Raw genomic sequence first — 24844 nt, 5'->3', positions numbered from 1 at the left:
AGTTTGGGTATAAACCCAGATATCTAACGAGGGTCCCCCAAGATGTGGGAGCCCTGGATTTGATTTTAGTGCATCTTCACACTTGCTGTCCATTACTCCAGGTGACAGCATCTCTGTTTCGCTCTGTCCCATATTTGTCACCTGGGGCTTTAGAATGGCATTGGTGGGAGAGTGAGTCCTCGTGTTCCTGGGATGCCGGGCCCACCCTCCACTTGCCCCAGGCACTGCTGTGCGGGGGAGACGAGATGGTGAGCAGCCTGGCAGGGGGACGTGGTGGTGAGGGCCTCCCTCGTCCCCCCACAGTCACACTGAAAGGCCTGGAGGACCAGCTGCTGAGCGTGCTGGTGGCCTTCGAGAGGCGAGAGCTGGAAGAGCAGAGAGAGCATCTCATCCAGGAGACGAGTGAGAACAAGAACCTGCTGAAGGGCTTGGAGGACTCCCTCCTCCGGGAACTGGCCACCTCCACGGGGAACATGCTGGACAATGTGGAGCTGGTGCAGACCCTGGAGGAGACCAAGTCCAAAGCCATGGAGGTATGAACTGTGTGGAAAAGTGTATCGATCCTGCTACGGAGTCCCAGAGATGTTCCCAGGGACCCCTGTGCACCCAGTCAGCCTCTCTTAATTGAGAGCGATAGAAAATCTGGCCCTACGTGCCTCAAGTCCAAAGGGAATTGATCGGCCTAGAAAACAGAAAAGTCGAGGGATGGCTTCAGGCAGGGCTGGATCCAGGACTCCAAGCATATCATCCAGGGCTCAGTTTCTCTCCATTTCTGGACCTTCTGCTGTGTTGGCTTCATTCTCTGCCTCCCTGTGGAGCCAAGCTCCGCTCATGGTCACAAGCTGGGTCTGGCTTCATGTCCACTGAGGTTCAAGTCCAAAAGAGAAGAATGAGAATCTTTTCCTGTCACTGAAGTCACGTGCTCACCCCAGACCACTCCCATGGGCTGGGGATGCCAAGTGTGGATTCTCTGGACCTCACTCACCCGCTCCCCTCCTGGCCTCGGGCTTGAGCCCCACATATGAATGAAAGGAGGAAACTGTAGGTCTCTAGATCAAACTCAGGGACAGTTACTAGAAGAAGGGGGCACGGGGGCAGCGGGGGGTCGAGCCACAAATATATACCACATCTCGCGAGAGGCTGGGGGCCCTTCCTGTGAGCGCTGCATGGCTTTCTTGGCTGCCGCCCTCCCCCCCGCCCCCCCCCCCCCCCCCCCCCCCCCCCCCCCGCCTTCTTACTTTCTCGCCTGTTTCGTATGTCTTCCTGGTTTCGGCTGTAAGTGGCAACGTGCGCCTCTTCTTCAGGTATCAGAGAAGCTCAAGCTGGCGGAGAAGACAGCCCTGGACATCGACAGGCTGCGGGATGGCTACCGGCCGGCCGCCCGGAGGGGAGCCATCCTGTTCTTTGCGCTGTCGGAGATGGCCCTGGTGAGCTCCATGTACCAGCACTCCCTGATCTCCTTCCTGGAGGTCTTCCGCTTGTCACTCAAGAAGTCGCTGCCTGACTCCATTCTTCTGAAGCGATTAAGGAACATCATGGACACGCTGACCTTCAACATCTATAACTATGGCTGCACAGGTGAGCACCTGTTCGCACCGATTTAGGACCGATGCACTCTGTGCGCTTCTGTCCGTGTGTCCAAATTTCCTCTTCTTATAAGGACACCAGTTGGGATTGCATGGGGGCCCTCCCTAACAGCCTCATTTTATTTTTTTAAATTAATTTGTATTGGCGTATAATTGATTTACAATGTTGTGTTAGTTTCAGGTGTGCAGCAAAGTGAATCAGTTATGCATATACATACCTCCACTCGTTTTTAGATTCATTACAGAGTATTGAGCAGAGATCCCTGTGCTCTACAGCAGGCTCTTGTCAGTTATCTATTTTATATACAGTCGTGTGTATATGTCCATCCCAATCTCCCAATTTATCCCTCCTCCTGCCCTTTCCCCCTTGGTAACCGTGAGTTTATTTTCTACATCTGTGACTCTATTTCTGTTTTGTAAACAGGTTCATTTGTACCATTTTTTTTTTAGATTCCACATATAAGCGATATCATATGATACTTGTCTTTCTCTGTCTGACTTACTTCACTCAGTATGACAATCTCTAGGTCCATCCATGTCGCTGCAAGTGGCATGATTTCGTTCTTGTTTATGCTGAGTAACCTAATCACCTCTTAGAGGCCCTGTCTCCAGCTCTGAGGTACTGGGTATTAAGGTGTCAACTTATAGATTTTGAGGGGGACACAGCTCAAAATTGTGTAGGGCAGGAAACAGGTTGAGGGCTGTCCTATAGGGCTCACTTAAGTAACCAACCCTTCTAACACGTATAAGATAGAATTCACATCACACATTTTGACTTACGTGGTTTTTTTTTTTTCCGTTAGAAAAAAAAAAAGAACTCTAATGTTTTGCGTCTTCCTATCCATAGAGTGTGTTGATGGAATGGGCTTACTCTGCAACAGAGATTGGCCAGATCCGTCCCACCGCCTGCTTCTGTAAATAAAGTTATCTTGGCACACAGCCACACCCGCTTCTGTACAGATCGTCCATGGCGGCTTTCACAGTACAATGGCAGAGTTGAGTAGTTATGACAGAGACTGTCTAGTCTGCAAAGCCGAGTCGATTTACTCTCTGGCCCTTTATAGAAAGTTTGTTAATATCTCTTCTCCACTGTAAGAACTTTTGCTTTGAGTCCGGCAAATGACCAGCACTTCATTCAGGAGGTGGCTCTGAACCTCCATCATACGGTCCTTCATCTGCTGGGGGGGGCACCCCGCCTCCTCTTCCCACGAGGGCGTGGTAAGTGCCGCCCGGAGACGTGACCATTGCAGATGCGTACGAGTGAGGGTCACTGCCCGTTGCACTTGTGGGCATGACGTGTCAGTTGAGCTCATAGTTTTTGCAGGTGTTCACGGACACCAAATGCAAAGACGGCTAAATGCAACTGACTGTGCAGTTGAGGTGCTTCAGTTCATTTCTCTGAAATTTAAGCGTGGTGTGCATGAGAAACCCTGGGTTTAAATGCATTTGTTTTATCCAGACCCATCTGTTGTTTCTCTTCAGGGTTGTTTGAGAGGCACAAGTTACTTTTTTCTTTCAATATGACTATCAAGATAGAACAAGCAGAGGGGAGAGTCCCCCAGGAAGAATTAGATTTCTTCTTAAAAGGTAACGAATTTGCCTCGTTTCATGCTTCCCGACTCCCTGGACCCACGTTGCACATGTGTATGAGTTTGTTCACCAAAACAACAGCAGAAATTTGCCTTCCTTAAAACTTGGCTTCCAATAGCACCGCTTTAGTAAATACCTCAGTTGACAGTTCCAGCCTCAGAGATAGTTCGAGTTAACTCAGAGCAGCCAGCCCCTGCCTTAAGGCTGCCCCGAGGCTGGAAGCCACGCCGAGCTTCCTGGCTGGAGTTACGGATGGTGACAGGGGAAGCCTAACCCTCTTCTCTTTCCAGCCCCCTTTTGAGAAGTGGATTTTCCCCCAAAGTGAGGGAAGCCCAGGAATGGAGTTGCTTACTCTTCCCCGTGTGTTGGTGTCGGCTGTTTACTTCTCTTATCCTGTTGTGATTAGGAAACATTTCCCTGGAGAAAAGCAAACGGAGAAAACCCTGTGCTTGGTTGTCCGACCAGGGATGGGAAGATATCATTCTTTTATCAGAGATGTTTCCAGACAACTTTGGGACTCTTCCTGATGATGTGGAGAAACATCTGACTGTCTGGCAGGAGGTGAGCAAGTGTCCTCTTTCTCCTCCTTCCCTTCCCCGCATGTCAGTCATCTCCACACTCAATCTGTAGCCTAACTCCCCATGAGTTTGAAGATCTGCCTCTGAGTGGCTCGTGCAGAGTGTAGCCAACGCCCTCTAACTCCCTGGATGGAATTCTCCTTTATCTAGTTCAGCTAGTTTTGCGGGAGAACTATCTATCTATCTCTCCATCTGTCCGTCCATCCATTTGTCCATCCATCCATCTGTCCATCTGCCTCTGTCTATCTGTCCATCCATTCATCCATTCATCCATCCATTCAAGAAACTTTGAGCATCTGTGGCTGGACCACGTCCCTTGATGGGCAGTGGGAATTCAACAGTCCATAAGACTCAGTCCATCCCTTCCTAAAGTTCAGAGTTTGGGGGGTAGAAAATGACAGATCTGACTAGACGTGGCCTGTCGATTTCATCCCTTTACAGGGGCTCTTGGGACCTTCACATAAAAAGGGGGGCCTATATCATTTCTCAGTTGACGCCAGCATGAATGTTCTTTGCTTTTCCCAGTGGTATGACCTGGATTCACTTGAGCAGTTCCCATTCCCCCTGGGTTATGATGACAACATCACCCCTTTCCAGAAGTTGCTTATTTTGCGCTGTTTCCGTGTGGATCGGGTATATCGGGCCGTGACTGACTACGTGACTGTAACAGTGGGAGAGAAGTAAGTGAGCTGTTTGTGTTTGCTTGGCCCTTTCTGTGGGGTAGAATATCTAATGTCACCCCTTCCTGGACTCACAGATGGCAGTGGGTGGCCAGAGGGGACTGCCTTTGAGCATGATTCGGTAGCCACTCTAGAGCAGCGCTGTTTAAGAAAAATACAGTGTGAGTGACGTATGTCATTTCAAGTCTTCTGGTAGCCACATTCAAAAAGAAGCAGGTGAAATTAATTTTAATAACAGTTATAAGCATATAAAATATAATATATTAATATATAACTATATATATAATATTTACTAATAATAAGTAACTGTATTTAATTATTAAATGATACAAATGAACTTATTTACAAAACAGAAACAGACTCACAGACATAGAAAACCAATTTATGGTTACCAAAGGGGAAAGGGGAGGGGGAGGGATATATTAGGAATTTGGGAGTAAAATATACACACCACTATATATAAAATAGATAAACAACAAGGACCTACTGTATAGCACAGGGAACTCTACTCAATATTTTGTAATAACCTAGATGGGAAAAGAATCTGAAAAAGAATATATATTTATATTATAACTGAATCACTTTGCTGTACACCTGAAACTAACACAACATTGTAAATCAACTATACGTCAATGAAAAAAGTAAATTTATAAAAAAGGAAACAGTCAAAATTAATTTTAATAACAATCATCATAAGTTATATTATATATATTAATACATCATATCATATAAATAATATGTATTAATAGTTAATTATATTTAACTCAAATATTAAAATACTATCTCAGCATGTAATGGATTGAGATATTTGGCATATTTTTTGATGCCAAGGCTTTAAAATCCTGTGTGAATTCACACGTACAGCTCATCTCAGTTTGCACTCGCCACACTTCAACTGCTCAGTAGCCACACGTGCCTCATGGCTCCCGTATTGGTAGCTCTGGAATCGAGGGCGAGGCCGGATGGGTAACTTAGGGTGACAAACTCAAATCTGCCTCCACGGCCGGCGGGTGATGGAGAGGACTGGGCGTGGCTGGATGAGGACTCGGGCCCACTGGAGAGGTCAAGCCCTGGCCAGCAGCCCCTGAACTCCTGCTGACTGATGCCAGGTGGCGGCGGGGACTCAGATCTCTGACTCTTCAACGGAAACTAGAAATTTGGATTTCTACCTGAAATTTCCCAATCGTTATGTGCTGGCAACTAACTTTTTAAAAATCTCGAGATGCAGGCCGTTCAGGACACGCCTGTGGAGCCGCCGGTGTGGGACCTCTGGGTTCGGTGCCCAGGGCACGTGCACCTGGAAGGCCGGCTTGTCAGGAGGCATGCAGCTCAGTACAAGTCTCCTGAACCACCCAACCCGGATGTACTGGGCTGTGTGGAGAGGTCCCCATCACCCAGGAGCTTATTACCATCCAGTGAACGAGATGTGTGTAAAACCTGGATTCCAAAACAAGGAAGGCTGAGCAAAGAGCCATACCAGAGGGACAGTCAGAAGGTTCTGGACACTGGGAGGAAGAGTGCTGGTCGGACTGGCCGGCCCCTGCCTGGCGCTGTCCTCCCGGGCGCGTTTTCCAGTCGTGTTTCTTTCCCCAGGTACGTGCAGCCTCCGGTGATCAGCTTTGAAGCCATCTTTGAGCAGAGCACACCCAACTCGCCCATTGTGTTTATCCTGAGTCCTGGCTCTGACCCTGCCAGTGACCTTATGAAATTAGCCGAGCACAGCGGTTTTGGAGGGAACCGCCTCAAATTCCTTGCCATGGGTCAAGGTCAAGAAAAGGTAAATTGTTGTTGGAGGGAACAAGCCCTAAACGTGGGTGAGGTCACCGGCCCCTGTTAGGAATGAATTAACGAATGTTTGCCCCCCCCCACGAGTGCCATGCATTTCCGGTCTACGGAGCAGTAATCACACGTCACAGCGATGACAGTGTGAACAGTAGTATAGTTCTAGAGCTAACCTGCTGTGATTGCCCAGCCTGGTACCGTCGGTGTGTTCTGCTGTTTCCAAAGCCCTTTCACATCCAGTCTTTATCTCCCTCAGCCCTTGCAAGAGCCGCGTTTCAGATCCGGGCTGTCACTGCCCCAGTGGCAAGGCCAACTGGTCAGGGGGCAGGTGCCACTGAGTCCGAGGTTGGAGCTCTGGGGGCTGAGGGAGGCCAATGAGTGCAGCCCAGCGGACCCCGGTGGCCCCGCGGGAAGTCTAAAGGGTTGCTTCTTCAAAGGCTCCCTCTGTGGCTCCGGGACCGCTGGCTCCTCTGTGGCGTCTGCTGCAGTGGCCAGTAGTTTCCTGGTGCTTGCAGCGGGTCTCTGGGAGAGCACAGGGTGGTGTGGCAGTGGGATGCCGACGCTTCCTTTCTGTCTGTGTCGGAGCAGGTGGCCCTACAGCTGCTGGAGATGGCGGTGGCTCGAGGGCAGTGGCTGATGCTGCAGAACTGCCATCTCCTGGTCCAGTGGCTGAAGGATCTGGAGAAGTCCCTGGAGAGGGTCACCAAGCCCCACCCCGACTTCCGCCTGTGGCTCACCACGGACCCCACCGAGGGCTTCCCCATCGGGATCCTGCAGAAGTCCTTGAAGGTCTGGCAGCAGGACAGACAGACGTGCCCACGGCTCGGTTCCTTACCTCACTCCCGTTTTGCTGTGTGCATGTGTGTGTTTAGGATAGAGTTGGACACCCCCGCCTTTCCCAGTTCCATTTCTCCCTCTCCCTTCAGAGGTAAGCACTGTCCGGATAGGGTGACAATTATCGGGTGACAGTGTTGACTCCCAGGCCCATCTTTATCACTTCTGCATGTCCTCAAAACAATTTCTGGGTTAGTTTTCATGGACTTCACATTTATCCTTTTTAACTCTAATGATCGGCCCTCCCACAGCCCGCAGAACTGGAGTGAGTGCTTGTGTGTGTAAGTTTCAAGGAGTTTACCTGCCCTGTTTAATTTAGTCTCTGGGAACATTTTGGGGAATGGTTTCATCATCTCTCTCTTCCTCCAGGACAGGCAGAGGGAAAAACTTAGCTACTTCTGTTTTACACTTGAGGACCCCATGGATCAGAGGAGGTTAAAAGAGCCTTCCTGGGGTCATTCGATGAGTCAGGGCAGAGCTGGAACAACGTCTCGTTTTTAACTCATTCACGTGGGCCCTTGGGAATAGGGAAGATAGCTTTGCAAGGACGGAGGGAAAAGCCAAGACGACTGCAGTCTGCACACCCTTCAGAGCCCTGCTCGGGGGCCTGGGGTTTCCGTCACCATCGGTCTTTGCCTCCAACAGGTTGTCACCGAGCCACCCAACGGGCTGAAACTCAACATGAGAGCCACGTACTTCAAGATCTCTCCTGAGAAGCTGGACCAGTGTCCACACCCTGCTTTCAAGTCCCTGGTCTACGTGTTGGCGTTCTTCCATGCTGTGGTGCAGGAGAGGAGAAAGTTCGGGAAGATCGGGTGGAACGTGTACTACGACTTCAACGAGTCTGACTTCCAGGTGAAGAGGCGGCTACTGCCTCTCCCGGGGGACACTCCTTCCTTCGTTGTTCCTGCCCACGTTTTCAGAAAACAGTCAGAACGTGAATGACTTTATGGGTTTTCGGTTACCCAGGCCTGTTCCTCCTCTTTGCAGGTCTGCATGGAAATTCTGAACACATACTTAACAAAAGCTTTCCGGCAGCACGACCCTCGGATCCCGTGGGGCAGCCTCAAGTACCTAATCGGGGAGGTAGGAGCATCCTGGGCACCTGCTGCAGGCCCCCTGGGGTGGGCTGGGCTGTGGCCTGGTGCCCCTGGTCCATGGCCCCCGAGTCTTCTGGGACTCCCCTCTTGCTGCTGCCCATCAGCTGAAGGCCCCTGGGTCTCTGTGAAACACCACCCCCCCGCGCCCCGGTTCGTCACCCTGTTATTCTTTGTCCTAAGTGAGCAACCGTCACCTGGGCGTTTGGACTCATCGCCCTGGGGACTCCTGTTCCTCGCTGAGGATGCCTCAGGCACGTCATGGGAGCCCTGCTTCTGTTCGGTGGGCCTGGAGGTCCACTCTGGAGGCCACGGCCTTATACAGCGCTCGTGGGAAAGCTTCCCCGGAGGCCTGTGTGTGGCTCAAACAGAGACATCGCTGTTCCAAAGACAAAAGCGGCTGCTGGCTCCTTGGGTTGTTTTGTTTGCTCGTTCGCTGTGTTTTGGGGAGTTGGCCAGTTGCACACTGGCTCCCAGCATTTCATGAGGACTGCTATCACCTTGGGCTCTATGAGTCTGCACACGAGCCCTCTTGTATAGAGTGGCCTGAAGCCTGTGCAAGTCAGCACGGTTTGAGCTGTACAGTGGCCGGGCGGCAGGAGTCTCTCTAAGGGCGCATCCAGGCTTGACCCTGGACTGTCCGCTGGGCCCGGGGCCTCAGGGCCCACCCCGTAGGTTCCGGGTCCCGGCCGGCTCTCACTCCCTGTCATGTCAGGTCATGTACGGAGGACGGGCCATCGACAGCTTTGACCGGCGCATCCTGACCATCTACATGGATGAATACCTGGGGGACTTCCTTTTCGATACTTTCCAGCCATTCCACTTTTTCCGGAACAAGGAAGTGGACTACAAAATCCCCACGGGGGATGTCAAGGAAAAATTTGTTGGTGAGATTTCTCAGCCATCAGGAAGTATGTAGACGTTTTATTCTAAGGGAGCCCGTACATTTCAGCTCTTCTGGTTTCTGTGGTTGGCTTGATGCTTCTGACCCCTTCCCTGGTGGGACTCTTTGACGGCTCGGGGTGGTTTCTTATGCCTTTTAGCGGGGCCCAGTGGGCTCTTCCTAGCCTCAGAGCTGATGGAGTTAGTTCAGACTTCCTGTCCTGGAATGATGGTAAATATATCAGAGTCTCCCTGGAGGGGCAGAGTGGCCCCTGGGAAAGTCACTGAGCCATTTTCATAAAAGATACACGTAGAGGAAGTTCCCTGGTGGCCCAGTGGTTAGGGCTCTGCACTTTCACTGCTGTGGGCCTGGGTTTGATCTCTGGTTGGGGAATTGAGATCCCGCAAGCCACGAGGCATGGCAAAAAAAAAAAAAAAAAAAAAGATGCACACAGGCCTGTATTGGGCATGGCGGTGTAGAATTCTTATTTTAAAAGCACGTCACCCTCTCGGAGGTGGAACGTGGGCTCGCGTGTGTGGGGACGTCGAGGCTGTGGGCCCTCGGGAATCGGAGGTGGCATGGCAGTGCAGCCGCTGTTCTCTCCCATTACAGAAGCCATCGAGGCCCTCCCTCTGGCCAACACGCCTGAAGTGTTTGGGCTGCACCTCAACGCTGAGACTGGATATTACACTCAGGCAGCTCGAGACATGTGGTCTCACCTGCTGGAGCTGCAGCCTCAGACGGGTAAAGTCCCCTGCAGAGGACTGTGCCCATCGGACTGGGGACAAAGGGCATTGGCGCAAAGTGCTGCTTCGGGTTCTGATAGCTTCCGTACCGTTGGTGCCCTTCTGAGAGCCAGAAGGCACCCCAGTCCTGTGCTCAGATGCCTTGCTCTCTCTGAAAAGTGTCCTGATTTCAGGGGAATGCAGCACCGCCATCAGCCGAGATGATTACACTGGCCATGTGGCCAAGGACATAGCAAACAAGATGCCCAAAGTCTTTGACTTGGACCTGGTCAGGAAGCAGCTGGGGACGGTCGCCTCCCCTACCTCAGTGGTGCTCCTGCAGGAGCTGCAGCGCTTCAACAAGCTTGTCATACGGATGTCCACGTCCCTGGCTGAACTTCAGAGGGTAAGCCTGTTCCTCGAGTGCAAATTCCTGCCTCGGTGGAGTGCTGGGTTTTCCGCTAGTCTTGCCTGACTGCTCGATTCTATAAACAGGCCTTGGCTGGAGAAGTTGGGATGAGCAGTGAATTAGATGATGTAGCCAGGTCCCTCTTTCTTGGGCAAATCCCTAATATCTGGAGAAAGCTTGCCCCTGACACCTTAAAGTCCCTCGGAAACTGGATGCCCTACTTCCTGCGGAGGTTCAGCCAGTACACGACGTGGGTGAGTGAGAGGCAGCGGTCTGCTTGCTGGTTCAAGGCTTGGCCTGGACCCCCTCAAACCACTTCCCGACTCCTTCTCCCCTCCCCAGTGGTGCCTCTGTCAGGAGCTGACTGGGTGCTCTGGAAATGGTCTCGGACTCTGCAAGCGTATCTGTTTTTTTTTTCCTTTTCTCCCTTCCCCCCTCCCTTCCTTCCTCCCTTCCTCGGGGGCTTCCCTGGTGGCGCAGTGGTTAAGGATCCGCCTGCCAATGCGGGGGACACGGGTTCAAGCCCTGGTCCGGGAAGATCCCACGTGCCACGGAGCAGCTAAGTCCGTGCGCCACAACTACTGAGTCTGCTCTCTAGAGCCCTTGAGCCACAACTACTGAGCCCACGTGCCGCAACAACCGAAGCCTGCACGCCTAGAGCCCGTGCTCCCCAACAAAGAGAAGCCACCGCAAGGAAGAGTAGCCCCTGCTCGCCGCAGATAGAGAAAGCTCACGCACAGCAACGAAGACCCAACCCAGCCAAAAATAAATAAATAAAATAAATATATTAAAAAAAGAAAGACTTTGAAGCATACTATGCCCAACTTGATTTATCCATCCAAGAGTCTGTCTTGGCAATTGTTCCATCTAAGTACATCTAGACGTCATTCCTTCTAGGCTACTCCGTCTCACAGACATCCCGTATCCTTTCCCCTGATGGATGTTTAGGTGGTTACCATTGTTTTTTGTTCTCTTTTTGGATTTTTTGTTTTGCTAGTACGAACAACATTCTGGTGCACATGCCTTTGGAGACTCATATGAGTATATTCCATGGGTACAATGGAAGAGTTGGATCCGAGTGTGTGCATTTTAAATTCTGACAGCTCTTGTCAGATGGTTTTCTAGAGAACTTGAAACCACAGCGTACGAGAATGATTATTTCCTCACCTCTCTGCAACATGGTGTGTTCTTAATACTTTGGATCTTTTTCTCCTTCATAGGCAAAAAGTAACATCAACTATGTTGGTTGTGTATTTCTTTAATTATGGTGAGGTTGAGTGTATTTGACACGTTTATAGACATTTTGTGTTTTTCTGTGAACTGTCTTTGTATCTTGATTTCATTTTTATCAAGTTCTCCCCCTTTTTTAAAAAAATTATTTATTTTTGGCTGCGTTGGGTCTTCGTTGCTGTGCGCGGGCTTTGTCTAGTTGCGGTGAGCGGGGGCTACTCTTCGTTGCAGTGCTCAGGCTTCTCCGGTGGCTTCTCTTGTCGCAGAGCCTGGGCTCTAGGCGCGCGGGCTTCAGTAGTTGTGGCTTAGTTGCTCCGCGGCATGTGGGATCTTCCCGTGGGATCAAACCCGTGTCCCCTGCATTGGCAGGCAGATTCTTAACCACTGCGCCACCAGGGGAGCCCCTCAAATTCTCCACCTTCTAAAATTGGTTTTTAAGAGCTCTTTGTACATCAAGGGAATTAAGTCTTTTGTCTGCTGGTGTTACAGATATTTCCCCAGCTTGCCTTAAGCTTTTTGATTCTGTGGGTTTTTTTCCATAGGAAAGTTTTACATTTTAATGTAGTCAAATAGATCAATCTTGTCTTTTATGGCTTCTGGGTTTTGTATTCCCCACTCCAAGATTCTGAAAACATTCACTGGAGATTTGATTTGTACTTTTGTGGTTTATTTATTTAGTTTAGTTTTGTTTTTATTTTTTTGGCTGCGCTGCGCGGCATGCGGGATCCTAGTTCCCCGACCAGGGATCGAACCTGCGCCCCCTGCAGTGGAAGCGCTGAGTCTGCATGTGGTGTATTTTCTATATTTAAATCTTGGCTGCACCTGGAGTTTGGTGCTCCCGCTTGTTTTTCCCAGTGGGCTGCCAGTTGTCCCAACACCATCTTCCTGCCCCTAACGTGAACTACATCTTCTGTCGGTTTTGACCCTGGCATTGGATGGCAGCCCCAGGCTCTCACCAGCTGCCTTCTCTCTCCAGGTCACCGAGAGTGAGCCCAGTGTGATGTGGCTCTCGGGGCTGCACATCCCAGAATCCTACCTCACGGCCCTGGTGCAGGCCACCTGCCGGAGGAACGGCTGGCCGCTGGACCGCTCCACCCTGTTCACGCAAGTGACCAAGTTCCAAGATGCAGACGAAGTGAATGAGCGGGCGGGACAAGGTACGGCCAGCTCCCTGCGGATTCACGGCCTCTCACGTAGGGTCTCCCTCCCCAAGCTACCCTCAGAAGGGCTGAGCACAGTGTGGGCCCGGAAAGTCAGACTGCTGCAAATACTGGCCATGTTTGTGTGCTGTCCACGTGGGGCTTGACGTCTCTGAGGGTGAGTCCAGGTGTTTCTTTTCCAGTTTTTCCATTGAGACGTGGGCTGACGTCAGGGGAGAGCTGAGCCACACTCGCCCAGCTTGTCTGTGGGAAATGGGCTACTAGGTTAGAAAGAACTGGATCGCCAGGTGGCTTCCCTGGAACCCATGAGGGCCCGGGGGCATGGTAGCCAGAGAGCAGGATGGGCCAGGTGGGAACCGTTCAACTGTGCTATAACGTCGAGTCCCTCAGACACTGGTGACTGGCTGTGTGAACTGGGGCTGGAAACTGTGGTTTCCCGGGGGGTCGTGTCTTAGAGGACATCTCGCTGCAAGCACAAAAGCCCTCTTCAGCTAGCTTAGGGAGAGGGGGTTTATGGTGAACATTGTGGAGCGCTCAGTCCTCTTTGTAGAAGGCCAGCGAGGTCTCAGAGGGACCGGCAGTGTTGGGGTGGCCATGGTGCCAGCTGACTCTGGGGCCCGAGGCCAGTTAAGTCTGTGGGCCTTCGTGCCACATTGCTGGGGAGAGGCGACCACCCCTCTTCCATGGCGCTGTGGCCGTATGGAGGGTCACGGGGTCTCCAGGGTGTCCCATCTGGGCTCTACAAAAGGAAAGTGGGCGGGGTAGAAATGGTGGCCACCCCTCTTGGGAAAAGGCGGGGGCTGTGTATGGGGAAGGAGAATCAGTTAGTTACCCTTTTGTTTGTCCATATGCGCATCTGCTAGAGCTGCCGAATGCTGGGCAGAATGACACTTGCCTCCGCCTAAGTGCGACTCTCTTCCTGGTGCCTCTAGGATGCTTTGTCTCAGGACTCTATCTAGAAGGCGCTGACTGGGATGTAGAAAAAGGATGTCTTATCAAGAGCAAATCCAAGGTGCTGGCCGTCAACCTGCCGGTCGTGAAGATCATCCCCACTGAAGCCCATCGCCTCAAACTGCAGGTGAAAGGCCGACGCCTGCCCCATTTCCCCTCTTCTCCTCTGACTGGAGTTAGACACCAGGTGGTTTCCAAGAGTCTTGCCTTTTAGCACAGGGGCTCTTAACCTTTCAGGGCTGGGGGAAGCCTTTGAGCCACGTCCCGGGGGAACAATGCATGCGTGCGCGTGCGTGTGTGCAGAGCCTTGCGGGGGCGGCACGGGTTCAAGGTTGGAGGCTGTGGCCCAGACCAGCTTGAGGAGCGACTCCTCCCTTCTGGTGAAATTCTGCGCTCATTGCGTGGATCGGAAGGTAGCTACATCCGGTGTGGACGGCAGGCGCCCCTGCAGGACGGCCTGCTCTGCTGGCCGACCCCGCTTCTCATGGGTGTCAGCAGAGCCCGGCACCTCGCGGGGCCCCTCCGCACCCGTAGCGCTTAGACGAGCCTTCGCCCTCCCCGGGACCCGCGCGCCCCTCTGCCCGCGCCGGCACCTCACGCCCCTTTCCCGTGCAGAACACTTTCCGGACGCCCGTCTACACCACCTCCATGAGAAGGAACGCCATGGGGGTCGGCTTGGTTTTTGAAGCCGATCTCTTTACCACGAAGCACATTTCTCACTGGGTCCTGCAAGGGGTATGCCTCACCCTGAATTCTGATTAACCCTCTGGGTGAAGAAAACGGCACGAGATTCTAAGTCTGTGGCCGGCAACGGATGTGCTGGGAATTCGTGAAGACGCATCATCTGCTGTCACTTCTTGGGGCCTCTCGAGGCAGGAGGGGGGTTGACACTGATTTTTTTCTTTCATTTGAAATCAGCCATTTATATATGTCTTTCCATATAAGTTAACCTGAATGGTTTTATTCTTTTTAACTTTAAAAAAAAGGATTCTGTGGTATTCAAAAAGTAAATTCAACAAGAGCATTTTAAGACGTGTCGAGTTTGCTTTTCCTTCTCAGGGGAACCACTTAAGCAAAACTGCCTGCATGTCGATGGCACAAGTGAGAATTCTAACGTAAATTGTCAAAGGTGGTTTTTTTGATGGTCCAGGTCTCTTTCAGCAGACGCCTCTCTGGAGCGAGGGCTGCGTGCTGGGGCGCGGGGTAGAAGGCCGAGGCTGCTGCGCGGAGGCAGCAGGGCCCCCGTCCCTGGGCTGATGAGGCCGGAGTCACCCACACCCTTCCAGAACTCTCCAGCCCGGCTCCCCGGGCGCTGGCCTGGCAGCGTGTGGGTGAGGGTGCTGAGCCTGGTGTTTTGATTCCTGCGTGAGGCTGTGAGGGGTTGGGTGCAGACGAAGAACCTGAAGGACCGGCGGCTACCCGGCGTCCCTTCCTCCTGCGCCCCTGGGGCTACTCCGGCCAGGCCCGGCCGGGGGCGAGGAGCGGCTTTACCCTGCGAGGGAGGAACGGGGCTGGGCTGAGCTGAGCACTAGCGGGACACGAGGGCGAGGCCAGTCACGGGGACAACTGGCTTTTGCTAGAACTTCCGAGGCGCAGAACGTTCTAAGGGATGGCTCAGGGCAGTGAGACACGGCAGGGGACTCATCTTTCCGGAAGTGAACCCCCAGCCCAGGACGCACCCCTGGGTGAGCCCACTGTCAGGGCAGCGGTTACTGGGGGCGAGGGGCAGAAGCGGGCGCTATTTCTTTCCCTCCCACTGTTCCCCCCCACCCAGGCCCACCCTCGGGTGGTTTAATAAAAGACACAGAACAGAAAGAAGGCAGGTTTAGAAAATAAAGTTTGTTGGGATCTTGAACATTTTGGATAAAACTAACAAAAAACAACACATTCAGGTCGTGGTGATATGAGGAGTGACGTCATCTTATTTAGTTCCCGTGTCTTAACATACATCTGCTCGGTTATCCGTGCCGCCCCCCGGGGGAGGGTGTGTCGGGAGGTTACGGGGGGGTCTCCTGGAGGGAGCAGGGCTGCTCCGGACAGGCCGCCCTGGAAACGGGAGGGATGAGGTCAAGGTCGTTATGTGTTGCTCCGACTTTATAATTAGGCGTGTGACTATCTGATGTCGTTAACGTTGAGCAGCGGCGCAGCCTGCGGCCCGTGCTTTGTCCGCGAGCGCGCTGAGATTCCGCGGAGCCGGGCTGGAAGCAAGCGAGTCGGCACACAGGTGTTTGGCCGCAGCGATTAGTAAGTACGGATTCCGTAGCAGGGACACGATCGTGTTTCGGTGTCGGTCAGAGGGCAGGGGGAGCAGGAGAATAATCTGTTGACAGGCGTGAAAACAATTCGGCATGCATGGGAATTGAAAAAGAAAAGAAACAGAGGAGGTGCGGCTGAGTTTTTCCTAGGAGTGATCACAGTGCCTCGAGAGCGCGGGGAAGGGTCGCGGGGGGCCTTCACACAGTTCTGTCCGTCCCTGAGTGCTTCCTCGCCACCTTGCCGCCTCCGTTCACCTGGTCCACCGCCAGCGTCTCCACCTCGGGCGGGGCCTGCGCCGGGGTCGCGTGGTGGATGCGGTGCGCCACGCCCACGTGCGCCCTGTGCGGCTTCTCGCGGGCGGGGCTGGGCTGCTCGCCGGCGCTGCGGTCCGAGGCTATGGGGGGGATGACGAGGGGCCGCTCCTTGACGAGGTGGACCTCGGCCGACTCCCTGGCCAGCAGGAACGGGGTGGGGTCGGGCATGGCGTCCACCGGCTCCCGCAGAAGCAGTTTCCGGCTCTCGGCCCCGAATCTGTAGACCTCCTCGAACTCCGGGTGCAGCGGGGCCGAGAGGCTCTTCTTCATGCGGCGCCGGGGCGTCTCGGGCAGCCTGTCCTTGGGCGGGGCCGGCTTGTAGCTGGCCAGCGCGGGGCTGCCGGCCGGGCTGCCGTCCGAGGTGCCGCCGGAGCTCAGGAGCTTCCTCTTGGTGGCGTGCAGCTGCGACGTCAGGTAGGCGATGGTGCCGGCGCGCTGCTCCAGCTCGCTGCTCAGCGCGCCCAGCTTGTGGCTCTTCACCTTCAGCTCCTCCAGGTACCGCCTCTCGCGCTCCTTGATGCTGTTCTCCAGCACGACGACCATCGCGCTCTTCTGCTCCAGCTCGGTCAGCAGCTCGTTGTTCTCGTCCTCCTTCAGCTTCAGCTGCGCCTCCAGGTCTTCACATCTTTTCTTGAGTTCGCTGCTTCTAGAAGAGCTGTCTCCTGGAAGGCCAAGCCGAGGGAGCGGAGTGAGAACCCGAGGGCAGGGCGGCCAGGCCCTGGAGGGCAGGGAGACCTTCTGTGCGGGGATCGGGGGTCTAGGCCGGCCCCCCCTCCCCACGGTGGCGATTCCCCTGGCCAAGATGGGTGCGGTGCCCACAGGCCACACGGAGGGTAGGACCCCCATCGCTCGTGCCACCTCCGTGTCCTCTCCCCCCAGGAAAAGGTGGGAGATCAGGCGGTCTTTGAGGCCCCATCCAGCTCTCCAGCTTATTGCATAAAAGGATGTCTCCAAATTTCAAAAATGCTGACGTTAAAATGGGCAATTTCAGAGTATTAGACCTCTCCAAAGGCTGAGGATTAAACTGTTAGCAGAGCCATCTGTCTGCGCCATTCCAAGCACGGTTTGGAAAGGCAAATGTAGACTTCCTTTATGTCTAGAGCACCAAAGCTCTGAAATTGCGGAGGAGGCTGGATGCCAGGCTGCCACCTTTCCCCCGACACGGGTCCCCTCTCTGCACCTCTCAGAGCATGGCATCCTTGGGCCTGAGTTCAGGACCCTCCTTGGTCCTTGGCCTGCCCCTAACACCACACAGGCCGCCCTTCGGCAAGACTCTCCCTGGCTGTGCTCGCGCTGTGCAGGGCGGCTGAACGGGGCGGGTGGTCCGTGAAGGTAGGAGGCCCTGGTGGTGAGGCTGGAACCAGTGTTTGTGGGTGCCTCTCAGATGAGGATGCGGGTTCAGGGATGTCAGAGAAGCTGCCGAACGGCTCCTCTGAGAGCCGCGTCTGCGTGCGCTTCCACCCCTGGGCGGGGCACAGGCCCACCTGAGAGGCTTGCGCTCTGCCCCCCACAGGAGACGCCCCACGCCAGCTGTTACCACGAGCCCCTGATGAGGGGCCGGGTTGGTGGGCGGGTGGCCTCGGGACTCAGGGCCGAGAACCACGTCTGGAGAGGATATAGGGCAAGAATGGTGTTTCTACAGATTAGCGTGGGCTCAGAGGGGACAGGAAGTAAGGACAGCCTGATTTCGGTGACATGGATGGCGGGGTGCGGGCTGGAGTCCCCGACTGGAGGTGGCCATCCTGCTCTCCTGAACCCCGTCCCCAGGCCCCTCATCCACCACACACAGGAAGAGGGGGTCCTGGCTCCCGGAAAGCACGCTTAGGAGACGTGGCACGGGTGGCGCAGATGGAACGTCAGTGCTGGACGGTGCTCTCGGGCTCGGGGGAACGGTCACGAGGACCTAGACTCGCTCGTGAATAGTCGCTGCTCGTGTGAGGCCTGTTTAGGAAAAGTCATCTCGACTCAAATGCGGCTTCTACACTTTTAAAAGCCTCACCCTGGTCTGGGGAGCAGCTATTTGGGACAGGCCACAGAGGCCCGGCTTCTGTCTCCTCTGCTCCAGCTGCCATCAGGCTGATAGTTTTGGGGGTCCCTGAGGATTCTGGTTTTGGGGGAGCATTTCTGGGACTAGAGTCTAGAGAAAGACCTTCAGCGCTGCTCTGGGGGCCACCCAGTCATGTGACCCCTCGCTCAACCAGTCTGTAGAGAGCACACACTTTGTGCCAGGTCCTGTGCTAAGCTTCACGGACACAGAGGAGGTGGGACCCCGCTCCATCTCCTCTTTCCTTCCGGTTTAAATCACATCTATTTCTTGATTACAGAAGGGACACATACTCACTGTAAAAAATCAGAAAACCCAGAAGAACACAGAGCAGGCATTCCAAGTACGTGTGTCGATCAGAAGGAAATAAAAGTACTCACCCCTCCCACCCCACCGACACACCGAGGGGTCCAAACTGCCCTCCCACCTTTTCTCAGAGAGCCCTGGTCACATGTGCAACTCTTCACAGCAAGTGTGTTTTCTTCTACGTGTGTAATTAGTGAAAACAGGTGGACCAACGTGTGCCTCAACAGGAAACAACAGGAAGCATCAGCTTTTGGGAAGGGAGTTCTTACCTGTCTGATCCGAACTTTTAAGTGTCAGCTCATACGTTAAATCTAAAAAGGAGATCATATATGTTAATTTTGTATGATTACAGTGTATTTCAAGACCTTCATCAGCTCTGAAAACGCACGATCAGCCTGCGAGTCCTGCCCGAACAGGGCAGAGGTTGGCAGCATTAGAGGCAAGAGTGAGAACAGCAACTGTCAGCGGCCGCTGTCCTTACTCGGGTTCGGGGGCCCCTCTTTTCCCTGTTACACACTCCAGCACCCACAATTAGCAGGCAGCTTGCTCTGTGTGGTACACTTTGGTCCCTGGTTCCAAGACGCATGGTAGCTTCTAACCATTGCACCTGGATCCTTCAGGGCCTCAGTAAGCTGAGAACTGGCTTCACAGCTTTACGCTCGAGCGTGTGGCCTTGGCAAAGAGGATGAGGTGACGCATTCAAATGGACCCCAGCGATGACAGGGTTAACCAGAGAGAGAGAAGAAGGAGACCCCCTCCTCGCTCACCCCGCACAGCTTTTGAGCCAGCCGGTGCGAGGTGGCCTCGACGACAGGTCCTGCGTTGCTCTACAGCCCCGGCAGGCCTGGGGCTGCCCCCCGCCCTGGTCCCCGGAGCTCGTACCTGTGCAGTGTTGCTGCAGCCGCCTGATCTCAGCGTGCAGCCCCTTGAGCGTGCTGGCATGCTCCCGCTGAAGGAACAAGAGGTTCTTCTGCGCGCTGTGCAGCTGGTTCTCCAGGTTTGCGGTCGCCATGCTGGCATCCAGATGACCTGCAGGGGACACAGGGCCTGGTGGCTGTCCCCGACAACGAGGGTCTCGGGGTGGCGGGCTGGAAGAGGACGCCGCCTGCCCTCCTTGGCTCTGCGGGCTGGAGGGCAGTGTGAGGCCCCGCTCCGGATGCAGAGGGCTCCCCGATTCCAAATCCTAGGCTCTCCGTGGGCTACCCGACTTCAACAGACTGAGAGCAAAATCTCCCTTGACAGACTTCCCTGAGGAGGTGAAGCACTGCTGCCTCCGCTCAGGAGAACCGGGCGCGGGGAAGTGGAACCTAGAGCTGGCAGGCCAGGAGGACAAGCGTGGTGTTTCGGAGGGAAGCCCCGGGACCTCACAGAGTTGAGAGCCCCCCAAGTCCTTCTTTCCTTGGGAATTTCCTGAGAACCATTCTCACCGGGCCACGTGGTGGCTGCGGGTGTCTGGAGGCCGGACCCAGACCCTGCCATCTGCCACCCTCCGCCCCCCGCCGCCGGCTTCCATCCTCCATCATCAGCCACTCGCTCAGGGCCTTCGCTGTAACTCGAGAAATGTGGCGAAGTCAGTCGGCCATTCTGTAAAAGCTAGCCCAGTAATTCAAGACGCCTTGCGCGGCACTGAAACAGGCTGAGGATGAAACGTGGATTATCTGCCTATAAATTATTCCTGTGAACACAGAGCCTCGGGTGCCTTTTTCCTAATCTGCTGGGCCAACGAGCGCCCCCAAAGGAAATACCACCCCTCAGAGGGCTTCCGGTGAGCGGGTGTGTGGCAGGGTGGCACGAGGGTCCGCTCTGGAGGTGGCAACACGCCGGGCAACACCAAGCACTGTCTGTTACCTGTAAGCCCCGCAGCTTACAGATATTTACACCCCAGCTCTGGAGCTAAGAACGGCGCGTAGCTGGAACACAGGACACGCGTTTTCATTCACACGAGGAGGCTGAAGGAGGAAAGGAAAGTGAGGGAGTGCAGAGGACAGAGAACGTGCCGGACAAAGCCTGGGCGAAGGGTGCACACGGACACGTCCTGGAAGGGACACGCCTGTCAGGGGGGAAGCTGGCGAGAGACAGCTGTGACTAAGAAGAAACAGCGCAGTTTTGGGTGGGAGTGTTCACTGCACCTATTACAGGAGGCGATCTGGCAGTGTATCTGGCGCCTTAGAATTTAGCTTCCGTCTGACTTAGCGGTTCCACTTCTAGGAGTCCCCCAGAGGGAAATGATGGCCTCCGTGTGAGAAGGTGTAGCTATAGGAGGACGGTCATTACAGTGCAGTTCACAGTCAGAAAAGACCAGAGACAACTCAAAATCCAGCAAGAGGGAACTGGTTGAGTAAATACAGGATCATTTCTATGCAAGGAAGATCAGATTTCCCCAGGCCTTGAGCTCTACCTAAAGCTGGCTGCAGGCCATGCCAGCTGAGTTTCCATCCACCAGAGCCTTCCTCAGGGGAGCTGAGAGCAGCCTTTCCACAGGAGCGAGGAAGGTTTCCGCCCCCGAATTGTCTCCCTGCTGTAGCCACAAGTTCCTTGTATGGGGCTGCCGGGCCAGACACTAATTCTAACTGGAGCCCCACGGTGCCTGAGATCCCGACCCTGTGTGGTCAGCACGTGGCCTTGGGAGGAGGACGCTGACCTAACAAAGGAGCCAGCCCGGAACAAGGCAAGTCCGGGGCGTGAGCTGTGAAGGGCTGTCCGAAAGCTGGACAGCCTCGACATCGAACGGAGGCAAATGCAGGACCGCTTCTGGAGCTTCCGGTAGAGACGCCCACGTTTACTTCTGTTCAGCAGACCTGAGTCGGTCACTCTGGCATCAATTCCATTGTCTCACCGGGAACATCAACTCCTAGGCGCTACGATGGGCTTCGCAAGTGGCAACGCCAGAGGAGATGCCTTGTTCTCCTCTTTAAAAGGATGGACCCAAATCTGCGCTCCTGGTGGCTGATGCAGCAGGCAGAGCCTGTGTTTTAGGGGTTTGCCATTGACGAGAAAGAACAATTTACATTTGATCCAGAACTCAGTGTGTCTGGAAGGATGAAGAACGAGCCGGGTGTACAGTTGCCCCCTCGCTGCCCAGCGGCCTGGAGGGTCCACCGCTGCGTCTTGGTGACCCCACTTGGAAAACAGTTCTCAAGTTCACTTGCTTTTCTCCGTCTCTACACCTAAGCCACACCACCCTCACCTGAATCGCTGTGGAATCCTCCCTCTGTCCTCTCTCGCCGCCTCGATTCCGTCCCCACGTCGTAGCAGAGTGATTTTCACAGGATCTTCGGGGGCCCCCACGGCTCTGAGTGAGGCTGGTCCACATGGGCCCGGGCCTGGCCCTGTGCCCTCTGTGCTCAGCTGCTCGGTGAGCCTCCAGGGCCTTGGCTGGGCCTCGCCTCCGCACCCCGGGGCCTTGTCTTGGGCTCCTCTGCCCGGAGTGCTCCTCTCGGGTCCTCCCTCGGCCCCACCGTTCCCGTGAGCTGACGTCTGCGTGTCCTTTACTTCTCGGCCCAAGTTCACTTCCTCCCGGAAGCCCTGGCCCCCGGGCTGGGCGACGTCACGCACTCTAAGCCTTCACGGCCTGCCCACAACTAGTTAACGGTCTCGCGCCTCCACGTGCAGACTGCAGGCTCGGTCCCCGCTGTACCCCGGGCCCTTGCACGGTGCCTGGCGCCCAGGAGGCCCACCGCCAGCACCTGCTAACCCAGTGGGCCCAGCGCCGGGTTGTCCAGCGTGGGTGCGGCACCAGGGGAGCTTGAGGCCCTCAGGGCTGAAGAGCCTTTGCTTCCACGAGCTTCTGGCTTAACTTACAGGCATGCCTTGCACAGGGAGCGCGCGACGTGCTAAAACTGCAAACCAGTTTCGTCTGGCACTGACGGCACAAAATGAGGCGTCGCCGAGACCAGAAATAAACATGTGTTCTGTGACCTAGCGTGGGGGGCAGGGAGGGGAGGGGAAATGTGGCCTCAGCAGGCACCCCAGTCCCATCACAGTTTGGTATTAAATTTTATTTGTAACAAATTTAATATGATTTAAATAAGTATTCACATTCTAACGGCCTTGGCGAGTCGGCGACTTGAATGGCACTGAATCTGTAATTCATGAATCCACCGTCATAACTACAGAAATACAAGCGTGCCCTTGAAGCTTCCCATTACCTGGGCAGGCAGTCTGGGGAAGAAGGAACATGAGGTGAATAGAGGAGCGCGATTATATAACATGCAAAGCCGGCAAGTGAGCTTTGACGGCTCCGTTTGGAGCCCTGACAACCAGAGGACAGGGGTTTTTCAGCCCCGTGATATTCCATTTGGAGGTTGGTCTCTCTTCTTCCACACTCTATGCTGACTTAAAAGGCCCAGAGGAGGAGATGCCATCTGTGTGGGGCGTTCTCTGGTTGTTGGATATACATGCACGAGACAGGTCCACTTAGGTCCGAGGAAACAAGTCACACCTCCAGATGGGATCCAAATTACGACAGTATTTTCTCATCAGCTCGAAAGGGTACATAGTATCACTGACTTGCTGAGGACAGGGAGTTGCTGCTGCTTAAAAGAAGGTGATGGTTTAATGTCTTCTCATTAGTTACTGATGACATGGAATCACTGCAACGACTTAGTCCTTCCCAGAAGCTGACGTGAATGAAGCTACAGAAGCATCCTGTTCAGGCCAAGGAGACACAGCTGAGAGATGCAGATAACATGGAGGAAGGGATGGCGTTGGTTCTGGGAGGCTTGATTCAGAATCTCTGGCTATGGGAGCCAGAGACGTGAAGGAGCACTGACGACCCCTCCCTGAAAGCGTCAGCGTGATGGATGAAGGTAAGGTGCCGGCGTCTGCTGCAGATGAATAATGCTTCCTGCTTGAGTAAAAGGCACTCAGGCCCTCTCAGCCGTGTGTCAGCCAGTAGTGCAGCGTGGCTGACAAAACACTGCACTTTCCCTGTCAAAAGGGCATACACTACATGTCGTGGGCGCTTTGTACTGCAGCTCCTTGTCTCGAGGCAAATCCCATTTCGTGTCTCAGTGTCACCGGGAGCCACCGGCAATTTTACAGTTATTTGCTCGGTCAGAGGCAGCGTGGTCTGGACACGGGCCCTCTTCTCTCCCCAGAGATGCAGCCCTCACTGCAGAGGATGGCGTTCCAGCCACGGTGGCAGCCAGAGAGCAAGCCCCACTCTGCCCGCTTCCTCCCGTGGAACCCTGGCAGAAGCAAAGGGCGTGGGCATCTCAAAGCAAGACCACCCATGGGGCAGGTTACCTTGATCGTGACTCGGAGGTTAGGCCACATCCATGATTTTTCCCGTGGCAAATTCACTAGACATTAAATTTCTGTGAATTTACTGTTCCCTCTATATGGTCAGAAAGTTAACACTTGAAAAGGGCCAAGTTCTATAGAGGTTGGCACCTGGCCGAGACAGCTTCCCGGAGCGGGCAGGGATACTAACATCACCTCGTGGTGACAACATGCTTTTAATGACGGTTCTCAGAGAGACGTGAGGACCCCGACCTCACTGGGTCTGCTCTGTATCCGCATGAGGACAAACTGCCTGTCAGTAGCTCACGTCCAGTTCTCAACCCAATTCAAAGTAATGTCCTTTCCTCCCTTTGGGGGCATTAATGTATAAATGATGACATCGTGATCTTATTTATGGACCATCTCCACTTGCACAAGCACAAAGTGCTTCCCCATCACTTACGTCGTTTGTTCTCACAAACACCCAAGGAAAAACAGGAACGTCCTGCCCACAAGGGAAAACATAAATCAAGAAATGCTGCATCTGAACCTTGAGGCTGCTCCTCGCCCTCAGATCCTGTGGGCGAGAATCTGGAGGGCGGGGGTGGCCTTCACCTTCAGGCAGAAATTCAGATGCTTTCCACAAAGCATACACGTGATCTCCAGCGCTCTGAAGCTGAGGGGGAAATGTGCGCGGTCCACCGCAGCAGCCTCTCGGCGGGAAGGTCTGCCGCGTTCCCCCAGCGCAGCGCGGGGCGAGCCCGGAGCCGCACTGCTCAAGGAGGTGGGACCCACCCTCCCTATGCTCCAGGTGGGACAGTCAGCAACCAGGAAGGCCCTGCCGACCACCCGGTACGGCAGAAAGACTCACCAACAAGTCTTGCTTTTTTTTTTTTTGGCCACGCCGTGCGCATGCGGGATCTTAGTTCCCGCTGCCTCGTCCCTCCGATGCTCTTGGCCCACCCTGCCTGCTCAGCTGCCCACCCCTGCCCCGGCCTCGCCCCATACCACCTACACTGCTGCCCTCTCACCCCTGGCATCTGCCGCAGCCCCAGCACGGGGCCTCTGCACACTGGTTCCCGCAATCCGCACTGCTCTTGGCAAACCACCTCCCCCCCCCCCCCCCCCCCGCCTAATCAGCCCCCATTCTTCCTTCGTGTCTGAACTCCCAAATTACGTACGGGCTTCAGTTACTT

The 24844-nt window shown here is 54.4% G+C and overlaps 2 protein-coding genes across 12 annotated transcripts in view; one reads left to right on the top strand and one right to left on the bottom strand.

Moving 5' to 3' along the window:
- Positions 1-14535, top strand: part of DNAH10 (dynein axonemal heavy chain 10) — a 148167-nt gene extending 133632 nt beyond the window's left edge. For 5 of the 8 annotated variants that reach the window (XM_033836737.2, XM_073789938.1, XM_033836732.2 and 2 more), the window contains 16 exons: positions 304-533; positions 1305-1578; positions 3069-3173; positions 3583-3737; positions 4280-4434; positions 6028-6211; positions 6805-7005; positions 7696-7905; positions 8041-8136; positions 8863-9058; positions 9643-9774; positions 9950-10161; positions 10251-10418; positions 12371-12551; positions 13487-13632; positions 14121-14535. In XM_033836737.2, the coding sequence (XP_033692628.1) occupies positions 304-533; positions 1305-1578; positions 3069-3173; positions 3583-3737; positions 4280-4434; positions 6028-6211; positions 6805-7005; positions 7696-7905; positions 8041-8136; positions 8863-9058; positions 9643-9774; positions 9950-10161; positions 10251-10418; positions 12371-12551; positions 13487-13632; positions 14121-14267 (2792 nt within the window). In that variant the 3' untranslated portion in view covers positions 14268-14535. The remainder of the gene's footprint in view (positions 1-303; positions 534-1304; positions 1579-3068; positions 3174-3582; positions 3738-4279; positions 4435-6027; positions 6212-6804; positions 7006-7695; positions 7906-8040; positions 8137-8862; positions 9059-9642; positions 9775-9949; positions 10162-10250; positions 10419-12370; positions 12552-13486; positions 13633-14120) is intronic. The other 3 variants (XM_033836736.2, XM_033836733.2, XM_033836735.2) reach the window with 2 other exon arrangements.
- CCDC92 (coiled-coil domain containing 92) overlaps positions 9642-24844 on the bottom strand; it is a 35304-nt gene continuing 20101 nt past the window's right edge. For 3 of the 4 annotated variants that reach the window (XM_019950405.3, XM_073789946.1, XM_073789944.1), the window contains exons 2-4: positions 19308-19454; positions 18695-18736; positions 9642-16737 (exon numbers count right to left, since the gene is read on the bottom strand). In XM_019950405.3, the coding sequence (XP_019805964.1) occupies positions 15959-16737; positions 18695-18736; positions 19308-19437 (951 nt within the window). In that variant the 5' untranslated portion in view covers positions 19438-19454 and the 3' untranslated portion in view covers positions 9642-15958. Of the gene's footprint in view, positions 18017-18694; positions 18737-19307; positions 19455-24844 lie in introns of those variants that run through there. The other variant, XM_073789945.1, reaches the window with a different exon arrangement.

This window comes from Tursiops truncatus, chromosome 13, assembly GCF_011762595.2.
Source record: "Tursiops truncatus isolate mTurTru1 chromosome 13, mTurTru1.mat.Y, whole genome shotgun sequence".
NCBI lineage: Eukaryota > Metazoa > Chordata > Mammalia > Artiodactyla > Delphinidae > Tursiops > Tursiops truncatus.
This window is presented reverse-complemented; position numbering and strand designations above follow the sequence as displayed.